Source organism: Pristiophorus japonicus, chromosome 10 (assembly GCF_044704955.1).
Source record: "Pristiophorus japonicus isolate sPriJap1 chromosome 10, sPriJap1.hap1, whole genome shotgun sequence".
NCBI lineage: Eukaryota > Metazoa > Chordata > Chondrichthyes > Pristiophoridae > Pristiophorus > Pristiophorus japonicus.
In genome coordinates this window covers 25,338,419-25,351,802 of record NC_091986.1, presented here as the reverse complement: position 1 = coordinate 25,351,802, position 13,384 = coordinate 25,338,419, and the positions used below count along the sequence as shown (strand labels likewise).

General features: G+C 43.4%; 1 protein-coding gene across 8 annotated transcripts in view; it reads right to left on the bottom strand.

Annotated features, from left to right (window-relative positions):
- Positions 1-13,384, bottom strand: part of mycbp2 (MYC binding protein 2) — a 196,305-nt gene that overhangs the window by 90,812 nt on the left and 92,109 nt on the right. For all 8 annotated transcript variants that reach the window (XM_070891705.1, XM_070891708.1, XM_070891712.1 and 5 more), the window contains 4 exons: positions 11,237-11,443; positions 10,991-11,122; positions 10,570-10,748; positions 5,944-6,086 (listed from right to left, as the gene is read on the bottom strand). In XM_070891705.1, coding sequence (XP_070747806.1) covers positions 5,944-6,086; positions 10,570-10,748; positions 10,991-11,122; positions 11,237-11,443 — 661 coding nt within the window. The remainder of the gene's footprint in view (positions 1-5,943; positions 6,087-10,569; positions 10,749-10,990; positions 11,123-11,236; positions 11,444-13,384) is intronic.

Here is a 13,384-nt window from a genome sequence, read left to right as displayed (position 1 = left end):
ATCTTTATAGTTTGGAACATAAAGCTCAAAAGTTGATACAAAATATTGGCCCCAGCTGGTTTCCATATGTTGACCAAGGTACAGCCACTGGCACAAGCAAAATGAGATTGCCAGGAAATAAATAGAAGACCTTCTCTGCTACTTGATTGCAAACCTCATTTTAGCAATTAGTTTACCCAAGATCTCAATTCCAGATGAACTGACTGCAATGCAGGCACGGGTTAAATTTTTTCCCCTATTTCTACATGGTAGACCATTGCCTCTATGTTGACTAAATGATGACAGAACATAAGGTTCAGCAGCATAATTTCCTAAAACAAATAAAGTGCACAAAAAACTTGAGCAAAAATTGAGTAAAGTTTGAGAACTGCACAACTTGTATATCAAATCACAAAGTGGATTTACCATTAAGGTGAGATTATCTAATTTCTTTGCCAAAACTGTGGCAAATGCTCATATTTATTGTACAGTTAATATGAGAATATATAATTATTGCAACATATAGGGCTCAATTTTGCCCAAAGCCGTTTTTTGGCGTATTGCCAGTTACACCCATTTTTCTATGCCACAACTGCTTCAAAAATAAGTGTGGCAAGTTTCCCCGCTCTATTTTTTTTTTTTAAAACTGGCGCTGCGCTGCCTGTCCTGTAGCCTCAGGGGATGGAGCTTAATGTCTGCGCCGAAAAAAATGCTGCACCTTCTGCGCCCGCTCTCCTCCGCCGTCATGCTCCGGGTTCAGGTAGTAGCATGGCTTCCTCGTCCTCTTCCTCATCATTATCATCAGCCACTCTCACCTCAGGTGGGTCTTCTACTACCAGCTGCTGCTGCCTCATGATGGATAAGTTATGCAGCATGGAGCACACAACAGTGAACTGACCAACAATCTCAGGAGAGTATTGCAAGTAGCCTCCGGAATGGTCCAGGCATTGGAAATGTTGTTTCAAGATGCCAACGGTCCTCTCTTTTATGCTGCACGTTGCAATGTGCGACATAGTGTATTCCCGGTCAGCTTCCATCTGGATTACGTGTAGAGACGCCATGAGCCAGGTGGCGAGGCTGTACCCCTCGTCTCCCAGTAGTCAGCTCTGCCCTTCTGGCTGCTGCTGAAACATGGCAGATATAACACTCACGTAGGATGAACGCATCATGGGTGCTCCCAGGGTATCTTTCATCAACTGACATGATGCGATGCATGTTGTCACACACGAGTTGCACATTAACGGAGTGGAAGCCTTTTCTGTTCCTGTACATCTCTGAATCCTCCAAAGGTGCTCGCAAGGCGATGTGGGTACAATCAATGCAGCCCTGTACCTTTGGGAAGTCAGCAATACTGGAGAAGCCCACAGCCCTGTCACGCATTGCCTGGGCAGTCATGGGGAATTTTATGCAGTCACTCCTCCGAGCATATAGTGCAGCAGTCACCTGTCAAATGCAGACATGTGTTGCATGTTGAGAAATGGCGCACACATCCCCAGTTGTAGCTTGGAATGATCCAGATGCATAGAATGAAAGTGCAGCTGTAACCTTCACTTCAACTGACAAAGCAGTCCTCCTGATGCTTCAAGGTTGCAGGACTGCTTTTACTAACGCACAGATCTCAGTTTTAACTTCTTTGCGGAAACGCAGCCTTCTCACAGAGTCTGGGTAAGGCCTCCCTATGGGCTCGGAGGTTCCTCATGCGATGACGTCAAATCAATTGTCTCCTCCGCAGCACCATTATGCAAAAGGCTTCCACAAGGTATGGCATTGTCAGTATTGCCCCCATGCTTAAATTTTACCTTTGCAAGAAGCTCAAAACAGTAGGCAGGTAGGAAAAGGTTCTTTGTTCTCTCGCCCCACAAGGTCTGCATGATCCACACCCAGGTCTGAGCAGGCGCAGTGATCAGGAAGCTCCAACCCCACATGCTACATTTGATGCGTAGTGTATAGAAACATAGAAAATAGGTGCAGGAGTTGGCCATTCGAGCCTGCACCACCATTCAATATGATCATGGCTGATCATGCAACTTCAGTACCCCATTCCTGCTTTCTCTCCATACCCCTTGATCCCTTTAGCTGTAAGGGCCATATCTAACTCCCTTTTGAATATATCTAACGAACTGGCCTCAACAACTTTTTGTGGTAGAGAATTCCACAGGTTCACAATTCTCTGTGAAGAAGTTTCTCCTCATCTTGGTCCTAAATGGTTTACCCCTTATCTTTAGACTGTGACCCCTGGTTCTGGAATTCCTCAACATTGGGAACATTCGTCCTGCCTCTAACCTGTCCAATCCCTTCAGAATTTTATATGTTTCTATGAGATCCCCTCTTATTTTTCTAAATTCCAGGGAATATAAGCCTTGTCGATCCAGTCTTTCTTCATATGTCAGTCCTGCCATCCCGGGAATCAGTCTGGTGAATCTTCACTGCACTCCCTCAATAGCAAGAATGTCCTTCCTCAGATTAGGAGACCAAAACTGTACACAATATTCAAGGTGTGGCCTCACCAAGGCTTTGTACAACTGCAGTAAGACCTCCCTGATGCTTTCAATAGCACCCCCCACCCTCGCGAGCTTGATTTGATGCGTAGTGCAGGCTTCTGATGCCCTCGGTATGCCTTCCACAGCCGGGCTTCTTTTGCAGGTGAGCCCGTGTCCGGGCACGGAACCGATGCTGCCGGCCAATTAGGGGGGAGGCCATCTTAGACTGGGTGTTGTGTAATGAGAGAGGATTAATTAGCAATCTCGTTGTGCGAGGCCCCTTGGGGAAGAGTGATCATAATATGGTGGAATTCTGCATTAGGATGGAGAATGAAACAGTTAATTCAGAGACCATGGTCCAGAACTTAAAGAAGGCTAACTTTGAAGGTATGAGGCGTAAATTGGCTAGGATAGATTGGCGAATGATACTTAAGGGGTTGACTGTGGATGGGCAATGGCAGACATTTAGAGACCGCATGGATGAACTACAACAATTGTACATTACTGTCTGGCGTAAAAATAAAAAAGGGAAGGTGGCTCAACCGTGGCTATCAAGAGAAATCAGGGATAGTATTAAAGCCAAGGAAGTGGCATACAAATTGGCCAGAAATAGCAGCGAACCCGGGGACTGGGAGAAATTTAGAACTCAGCAGAGGAGGACAAAGGGTTTGATTAGGGCAGGGAAAATGGAGTACGAGAAGAAGCTTGCAGGGAACATCAAGACGGATTGCAAAAGTTTCTACAGATATGTAAAGAGAAAAAGGTTCGTAAAGACAAACGTAGGTCCCCTGCAGTCAGAATCAGGGGAAGTCATAACGGGGAACAAAGAAATGGCGGACCAATTGAACAAGTACTTTGGTTCGGTATTCACTAAGGAGGACACAAACAACCTTCCGGATATAAAAGGGGTCGGAGGGTCTAGTAAGGAGGAGGAACTGAGGGAAATCCTTATTAGTCGGGAAATTGATGGGATTGAAGGCCGATAAATCCCCAGGGCCTGATGGACTGCATCCCAGAGTACTTAAGGAGGTGGCCTTGGAAATAGCGGATGCATTGACAGTCATTTTCCAACATTCCATTGACTCTGGATCAGTTCCTATGGAGTGGAGGGTAGCCAATGTAATCTCACTTAAAAAAAGGTGGGAGAGAGATAACAGGGAATTATAGACCGGTCAGTCTGACACCGGTAGTGGGTAAAATGATGGAATCAATTAAGGAGGTCATAGCAGTGCATTTGGAAAGAGGTGACATGATAGGTCCAAGTCAGCATGGATTTGTGAAAGGGAAATCATGCTTGACAAATCTTCTGGAATTTTTTGAGGATGTTTCCAGTCGAGTGGACAAGGGAGAACCAGTTGATGTGGTATATTTGGACTTTCAGAAGGCTTTCGACAAGGTCCCACACAAGAGATTAATGTGCAAAGTTAAAGCACATGGGATTGGGGGTAGTGTGCTGACATGGATTGAGAACTGGTTGTCAGACAGGAAGCAAAGAGGAGGAGTAAATGGGGACTTTTCAAAATGGCAGGCAGTGACTAGTGGGGTACCGCAAGGTTCTGTGCTGGGGCCCCAGCTGTTTACATTGTACATTAATGATTTAGACGAGGGGATTAAATGTAGTATCTCCAAATTTGCAGATGACACTAAGTTGGGTGGCAGTGTGAGCTGCGAGGAGGATGCTATGAGGCTGCAGAGCAACTTGGATAGGTTAGGTGAGTGGGCAATTGCATGGCAGATGAAGTATAATGTGGATAAATGTGAGGTTATCCACTTTGGTAGTAAAAACAGAGAGACAGACTATTATCTGAATGGTGACAGATTAGGAAAAGGGGAGGTGCAACGAGACCTGGGTGTCATGGTACATCAGTCATTGAAGGTTGGCATACAGGTGCAGCAGGTGGTTAAGAAAGCAAATGGCATGTTGGCCTTCATAGCGAGGGGATTTGAGTACAGGGGCAGGGAGGTGTTGCTACAGTTGTACAGGGCATTGGTAAGGCCACACCTGGAGTATTGGGTACAGTTTTGGTCTCCTAACCTGAGGAAGGACATTCTTGCTATTAAGGGAGTGCAGCGAAGGTTCACCAGACTGTTTCCCGGGATGGCGGGACTGACCTATCAAGAAAGACTGGATCAACTGGGCTTGTATTCACTGGAGTTCAGAAGAATGAGAGGGGATCTCATAGAAATGTTTAAAATTCTGACAGGGTTAGACAGGTTAGATGCAGGAAGAATGTTCCCAATGTTGGGGAAGTCCAGAACCAGGGGACACAGTCTAAGGATAAGGGGTAAGCCATTTAGGACCGAGATGAGGAGGAACTTCTTCACCCAGAGAGTGGTGAACCTGTGGAATTCTCTACCACAGAAAATTGTTGAGGCCAATTCACTAAATATATTCAAAAAGGAGTTAGATGAAGTCCTTACTACTAGGGGGATCAAGGGGTATGGCGAGAAAGCAGGAATGGGGTACTGAAGTTGCAAGTTCAGCCATGAACTCATTGAATGGCAGTGCAGGCTAGAAGGGCCGAATGGCCTACTCCTGCACCTATTTTCTATGTTTCTATGTTTTTAACGCTCCAACCCTCGAGCCCTGTTTGCAGACATTCGGTCGTAGCGTGTCAGTTGAAAAAAAAATGAAAACTTACAGAATTCCATCAAACTTCCATTTATTGCATTATAAGGAAAAAAATGTAATCTTTATTATGCATATTCCAGTGTTCTGGACTCTCTCCAAAACTTCGCTGAAAAACAATGGCGTCTTTCTGTGTCGATTTGTCAATGTGCACTGCTTTTTCTTAACTCATCAGAAGGTTTTTCAGGAGTGGTCACATACGCCGACCTCGGAGAATTTTTTTGGGGGTAAACTTACATAATTGACAAAAACTGGCGCAGACATCAGGTTACAAAAAAACGAACCTAAAAAAATCATAACTGAGTTACGCTGGCACACATTCCTTGGGGAAACTAATTTTTTTAAACTTACGCCAAAAAAAGCGGCACACCAAAAAAACGGCACAAATCACTGGGGAAAATTGAACCCCTACATTTACAGATGTCAAAGTACCACTGAATTTATTTTAGTCTCAACATGATTTACAACATCTCAATTTTTCACCTGTCCCGACATTTTTGAGAGTAGAATATTCAGATTTTTAGAACATTGGATTCTCCCAAAACTGTGTTGGTGCCCTGATAAAATAACTGTTTCAAATGGCTTCTCATCTTGGGAGTAGACCGATGTGTAAAGTTTCAAACTTATTTTGCTTTGCATTTGATGAAATTAAGCTCAACAAGACTGCCACAACCTGTTTAACACACAACAGTTGGCAGTTGCCAGTTGCCATACTCACTCCCTTCAGACCAGTTCACCTACCCGACCAGTTCACCTACCCAACATAGGCCACATATTTTTCCCCTTAAAAAGTCCACATAACTATTGACAATGAATAACATTTTAATTTACTGATTTAAGAAAATGCATACATACCATCTACAGCCAGGGCCCTATGCAACAAATCTTTAGCTGCACGAACAACTGCAGACACAACAGAAAGGGCTCTGCTGCAGTTTTTATCCTCCTCATTGGCTTTGCTGAGCAGCTGCGATTGCAGATCTCCATCAAACTCACTTCTAAAAATTAAATGGGTACATATTACTAGTGTGAAGTACTTCATTTAGATTTGATTCTCTGTACATCATCATTTACCTAATTTATTTAATCTGAACATTATTTGACAAGCCCTTTTGTACAAACCAGAAGCCAACCAGTCACCACATTGAAGTAAAGAGGACTTACTACAATGAGAACAGCCAAGAAAATCTCCATAGAATTTACACAAAACCTACCTACAACCAGTCTGGATTTTAAAACTGCAGTTTTCCCGAGACAAGGCTTTTAGTCCACACTCGAGAGCAAATATATTTGTGCTCTGCAGTGACTCCATGAGTTTACCTAGGGAGCCATACAGATCAAGAGGTCCCAGGTCTGATCCCCAGTGGGCTAGCTGATCTGAGTCATGGGACCATGTTAGAATTGTTGACAGTGCTCTTGGGTTAGGGAGGTTAAAAAAAAAACTGCTAGTGTTCCCACTAACTGCTAATCAGCCACTCCTACTATAAAAGCACATCTATGGATGTCAGGTATAGTATACCATTGTTGGTTAGACAGTGAGAGGGGGGAGGCTGGGGGTGGGAAGTTGCCGGATGGCAGCAGGGGAGGCCCCTAGGGAGCTGCCACGCCAGCGGTCATCTTGCTAAAGAATATAAGAATTAGACCATGTACAGTAGACACCTCAAGTCGCTGGAGAAATACCACCAACGATGCTTCTGCAAGATCCTACAAATCCCCTGGGAGGACAGGCGCACTAACATCAGCGTCCTCGACCAGGCCAAAATCCCCAGCATTGAAGCACTGACCACACTTGATCAGCTCTGCTGAGCAGGCCACACTGTCCGCATGCCAGACACGAGACTCCCAAAGCAAGCGCTCTACTCGGAACTCCTTCATGGCAAACGAGGCAAAGGTGGACAGAAGTAGCGTTACAAGGACACCCTCAAAGCCTCCCTGATAAAGTGCAACATCCCCACCGACACTTGGGAGTTCCTGGCCAAAGACTGCCTTAAGCAGAGGAAGTGCATCCGGGAGGGCGCTGAGCATCTCGAGTCTCATCGCCGAGTGCGTGCAGGAAACAAGCGCAGGCAGCGGAAAGAACGTGCGGCAAAACTGTCCTACCCTCCCTTACCCTCAACAACTGTCTGTTCCACCTGTGGCAGGGAGTGTGGCTCTCATATTGGGCTGTTCAGCCACCTAAGCACTCATTTTAAGAGTGGAAGCAAGTCTTCCTCGATTCCGAGGGACTGTCTATGATGATGACCATTACTGTACTATTCAACTACCTTTCTGTAGATCAGCCAGAACGTTCACCAACTAAACAGTAAGACCAAAGCCATCCTGGTCTGTTTGCACCATATACTTCAAACCCTGGCCCTCCACTCCCCAACTGCTTGCTCAGGCTCAACCAATGTGCAGCCAGTCTTATTCACCCCACAAATCGAGTGTGCCCATTTCTACCTCAGATATTGCCCACTTCCATCATACCTCATTCCCATCACTCCCGAAACCCACAACCATCCCTTTGTCACCTTCATGCTCTATTTATCCAAATATCGCCACAACTCTCAAGTAGCACATTATAAAAACTCAACTTTAACTCTATGATCTGTATCCTAGCCTGTACACTCATTCATCCCATTGGCCGGTTTTGGCTATCTCCAATGGCCCACCCTTTGTCCAATGCATTAAAGTTAACACATCTCATCTATATACCACACCATGGCATCACTCCATGTTATCCTTTGCAACTTTTCTCCCCCCAGCTCTCACTCTGCTCTTGAGTCAGAACTACTGTCTGTCCATACTTGCTCCCTCCATTCCACCATTGGTGCTAGAGCCTTCAGCTTCATGTTCTCAGCAATTATTTTCCTAAGTCCACCTTACTTTATCTCATCCATCTCAAAACCATCTAGACTTTAGTTCCAATTCTTTTCCCACCTCCTATTGTAGGACTTGATCCTCAGGTCTCCATGGCTCACTCATGATTAGGGCTCACAAATGGTAGTCACTGGGGCAAGATTGTCTTGCATTTATGGAACTGTATCCAAAGCTAGGAATCAACATCTTCAGGAGAGAACTGGACATACAGATTCCTCTCTTTCAACCTCTCCCCAGTGATTATGAGCACAATCTATCAAACATGTAAATAAAGTACATTAAATATCCAAGTTAAAATCTCCAGAGATGCACCAAAAAAAAAAATCAAAGACCCATTTTTAGTTTGATTAAGTTAAAGCTTCTTATCCGCATCCGGCATCCACACACAAGCCACTTTTCCAACACTGGATGGAGATTAGGACCAGGAGAAACCTGGTAATTATTTATCTTCCTAACTCAGGGATGCAGAGGCCAACTATTGTAGCCTTACCATTACCTAGCTGAGATCAGCTAACTGCGTACAGATCAGGGATAAAACTGGAAACTTTTCAGAACATTATCTTTGTTGCTATGTGACTTAGATAAGGGTAAAATCACATCCACTGAGTTCAGAACACCTGCTTTATTACCGCAAGAAAACTTAAAAAAATTGAAACAGCAGGATGTAGTTTAATTTTAGGACTCTGTTATTCAAAAGTTGGTTGAGATTATCCAGTTAGTTATGACAACTTGGATGATTTAATAAAAATGAAAAACTGCAAATGCTGGCAACCTGAAATAAAAAGCAGGTTGTCAGCATTTTAAAAATCAAAAACAGGTTTGTGTGTGTAACTGTCATTGTACGGATGGCTAAGAGATAAACATGTATTTTAGTAAGGTGAGATGGGGGGGGGGGGGGGAAGAACCAATAGGTACAGCAAAGAGAAGGTGTTAATGTGATAAACAACCTGCTCAATAGAAAACAGGCAGAGAGAAAAGATCAGCGAGATGCCGCAGATATGAAGGACAAAAGAATTGGGCAATTAGTGGGGGTGAAAAGATACTGAAGAGGTTGATATGTGCAACAAAAGCCTAAGAAATATTAAGGGGAGAAAAATTTCTGTTCTGTCTTGAAGCGTCATCTTGCCCTGCCTGTGGCTCACTCCTGTGCTCCATCTCCTATTCCCACTTTGACCTCTATTTTTGGTCTCGGAAGCTGTTCCAATAAAACTCAATACAAGCTTCAGCAAAGTATTTTATTTTTCTGTTGGGCACTATGCATCCATCTGGTCTGAATACTGACATTAGTAACTTCAGATCTTGGCTATACCTCCATTTTCTTCATAGGAGGGTGCCTGCAATGTAGGGAGGATCCTGGGGAAGGAGAGACCAGACTGACATTTGGTTCAAACTTTTTAAATCGGGGCTCAGCGCTGGAAGATCTGGGCACTTGGTGTAGACCCATTGTTTTTTCTCTTCTCACGATTGGCAGATCTGCAGTATTATGCGTACATTTTCTGATTTAATTTCATATCTTTGGCATGTGCAGATATATCCTTTTCTTTCTCATGCTTATACACCAACCTTTTGTACCCTTTCCCTCCAATATTTTCACATTATTTTGTCCTTTATCTTACTGATGATCTTTTGTGGCTCTTCTATCAAGCAGAGTGTAGGTCATTTAACATGTTAACTCCCTCTCTGTGATTGGTGTAGCTGTTGATTCTCTTCCCCCATTTTCTGTTTTTCCAAACTTACTAAAACCTGTTCAACTCCTCGTCTGATGAAGGGTACACATCTGAAATGTCATAAACCTTTCCTCTTTACAGATACCAACTGACCTGTTGTGCATTCCCATCCTCTTTGGTTTTTATTTTGATTAATTTAATGACTTTGCAATTCAAGTATTATATTAATCTAGAGGGAATAGGTGGCGCAGCAAATTAGCACACTGGTCTTTTACATCAAATGCTTGGTTTGGATCCAGTCTAACCAGACTGATGGTTTCCTCTCTTACTGTTATCTGCAGGGCCTTCCACAAAACGAGGTTGGGTGGACAAGCCAGTACTGAATTGGGGTGGGTCCAGGATACAAAATTGTTCCGAGTTTAGTGAAAACTGACATTTATTAACAGACTGTCCCAGACTACCAATTAAAGAAATTCCTTCCTCATCCAGCGAAATGTTTGTAGAATTGTTTTAAAAAATATATATACATTAAAAAGACTCATTAGGGCAGTGAATAGAAGAGTTAATCTTCCTAATAAGGTCATGAGTTTCAATCCTAGTCTCGATTAATATTCTAGCTTGGCTACTTTCACAAGTATAGAAGTTCTCTGCTAGAGGGAACCCAAGACTGCTCCATATAAGGAGATGAAAAATCAGCAAGACTAATTATATAACGCAAACTGCAATGCCTTTTGGCCATTCTTGGATAGGCTTTTTCATATTTTGATGTATCTAAAGTTAAAATACAACTGGCCTCGAACAACACAAAATGTCATGTAAAAGCAATAGCTACAGGTATTTATTGGTACTTTTGAGTCTCCTTCGTAATACGGTTTCATAAACACAAAGGTACTGAATTATTTAACCACCTTGCTAGGAAATCTTAATAATTTAAAAGGGATATACATATTCTTACCTATAATAAAGTACCTGAGGGATCTGACCTCGAGTCTGATTAGTCCCATTACTGCTGAGGCTACAAGTACTAAAAGTGAATGTTACACCATCTGGGCACTGAATGGTAGTCATTCCTCCATCTCCATTTGCAGTGCGACTTCCATAGTTCCTTAGGCGTACTGCATATTTTACATTTTCCTAGAAATGCAATATACTTGATCGTCATTACACAGAACCTTAAAAGCTAGGCATAAAATATATTAATGCTAGAAATTTGCAACAAAATAATTTCACAAGTAATAGTTTAAATCTGCATTTGTTTCAACGGCAAGTGCTGGCCCATAAAATCCATTTGCTACAAAAAACCTTAGGATACACTAAATTAGTTATCTAACCTTTTTAAGAGCAAGGAGTATCTGCTCAAACTTATTGCTTCCTACCTTTAAAGGCACAGCTTTATCCAGTCTGATTTCTGCTGTGTCACTGGAAGAGTCATCAGTGCTGTAAGTCCCTTTCACTAGTTCTAAGGAAGTCCATCTGTGAGAATGTGCTGAATCACCAGTGTGCTCACTCTGTCAACAAAATATTCAATTATCAAGGGATCATTGGATTCCTCAGAATATAACGTTCATTCAGATACACAACTATTTACTATTTCAAGTTAAAAACAAAACTGATAAACTTACATCATCAACCAACACTTCCAGCTCGTATTCATGAATACCACCTCCTCCGTATACGTGGTACCCTACCACAACAACCCCGGGTTTGTCTACAGAAAAGCAGATTGCATCTGGCGACCCATTACCAGTGTTCCAGCTTCGCCCTTGACTAGTTTTAATAAACCGGTTCGGTGTGGCTTTGACAGAATGGAGGGAACTCAATCCATCAACCTGTGAAAGAAACCAAGATGTTCAAAGAAGCTAGTCTTTAACCAAATAAGATTGTTTCTCCTGTCTTACACAGTATTTACAGCACAGAAGCAGGCCATGGAATACTAAATGCTGAAAAAAGGCTTCTGCCCCATCCCAAAAATAGCTTTGCATCAGTAACTCTCCCATTTGAGATGTTTAGCTTTTATGCTGAACATGACAAGAACTGGAGGATAAAACAATGCATTACAAGACCGTGAAAAGTAATAAACTGAGGATAAAAAGCTGCTTATCTTTCAGTCTGAGAATCAATCCAAAGTCTTCAATTAAGAAAAAAACTTTTCAGGAACTAGCTTGCGAGATGATTTTCTTCCTCACTTTTTTTGCTTCATTATCTACCTGGCATCTCTGACTTGCATCTTCAACAGTGAGGTACAGATCTAACAATTTTGTTTTCAAATGTGGATTTCTTGAAAGCATATCTTACAACATTTCATTAAATCTTTATCTCTATGGCCCCAAGTTTCGTCCCGCGGCGAAAACGGCGCACCTCCGAGCTGGGCGCCTGTTTTTCGCGCCGAAAACTGCGCCTAAAAAAAAAGTCCGATATTCTCGAGCTCCTTGGAGCTCGATGTCTGCTTGGCGCGGCGCGCTCTTCGCAGCAGGGGGCGGAGCCTAACACTCGCGCCGATTTTCTAAGTAGCAGGGGGCGGGTACAATTTAAATTAGCCTTCGTGCTGCCGGCAACCCTGCGCATGCGCGTTGGAGCGTGCGCGCACGCGCAGTCTCACACAAACATTGGCACTCGGCCATTTTTTAAAAATACTGCAGGAAAACAGAAGATGTGTTTCTTGGACCCCTGCAAAGGCTTGTAATTTAATTTTTTTTGATATTTCTGTGCGTGAGGGAGTGCTTTTAGCAGCACTGCTGAATAAATCACCTGCTGAAATCAGTGAGTTTAGCTTTTCACTGCGAAACTTGCAGAACCGGTGCTGCATTGGTGCATGCAAATTAAGGACTGTGTGTTTACATAGAAACATAGAAAATAGGTGCACGAGTAGGCCATTCGGCCCTTCTAGACTGCACCGCCATTCAATGAGTTCATGGCTGAACATGCAACTTCAGTACCCCATTCCTGCTTTCTCGCCATACCCCTTGATCCCCCTAGTAGTAAGGACTTCATCTAACTCCTTTTTGAATATATTTAGTGAATTGGCCTCAACAACTTTCTGTGGTAGAGAATTCCACAGGTTCACCACACTCTGGGTGAAGAAGTTCCTTCTCATCTCGGTCCTAAATGGCTTACCCCTTATCCTTAGACTGTGTCCCCTGGTTCTGGACTTCCCCAACATTGGGAACATTCTTCCTGCATCTAACCTATCTAAACCCATCAGAATTTTAAACTTTTCTAAGAGGTCCCCTCTCATTCTTCTGAACTCGTGAATACAAGCCCAGTTGATCCAGTCTTTCTTGATAGGTCAGTCCCGCCATCCCGGGAAACAGTCTGGTGAACCTTCGCTGCACTCCCTCAATAGCAAGAATGTCCTTCCTCAGGTTAGGAGACCAAAACTGTACCCAATACTCCAGGTGTGGCCTCACCAATGCCCTGTACAACTGTAGCAACACCTCCCTGCCCCTGTACTCAAATCCCCTCGCTATGAAGGCCAACATGCCATTTGCTTTCTTAACCGCCTGCTGCACCTGCATGCCAACCTTCAATGACTGATGTACCATGACATCCAGGTCTCTTTGCACCTCTCCTTTTCCTAATCTGTCACCATTCAGATAATAGTCTGTCTCTCTGTTTTTACCATCAAAGTGGATCACCTCACATTTATCCACATTATACTTCATCTGCCATGCATTTGCCCACTCACCTAACCTATCCAAGTCGCTCTGCAGCCTCATAGCATCCTCCTCGCAGCTCACACTGCCACCAAACTTAGTGTCATCCACAAATTT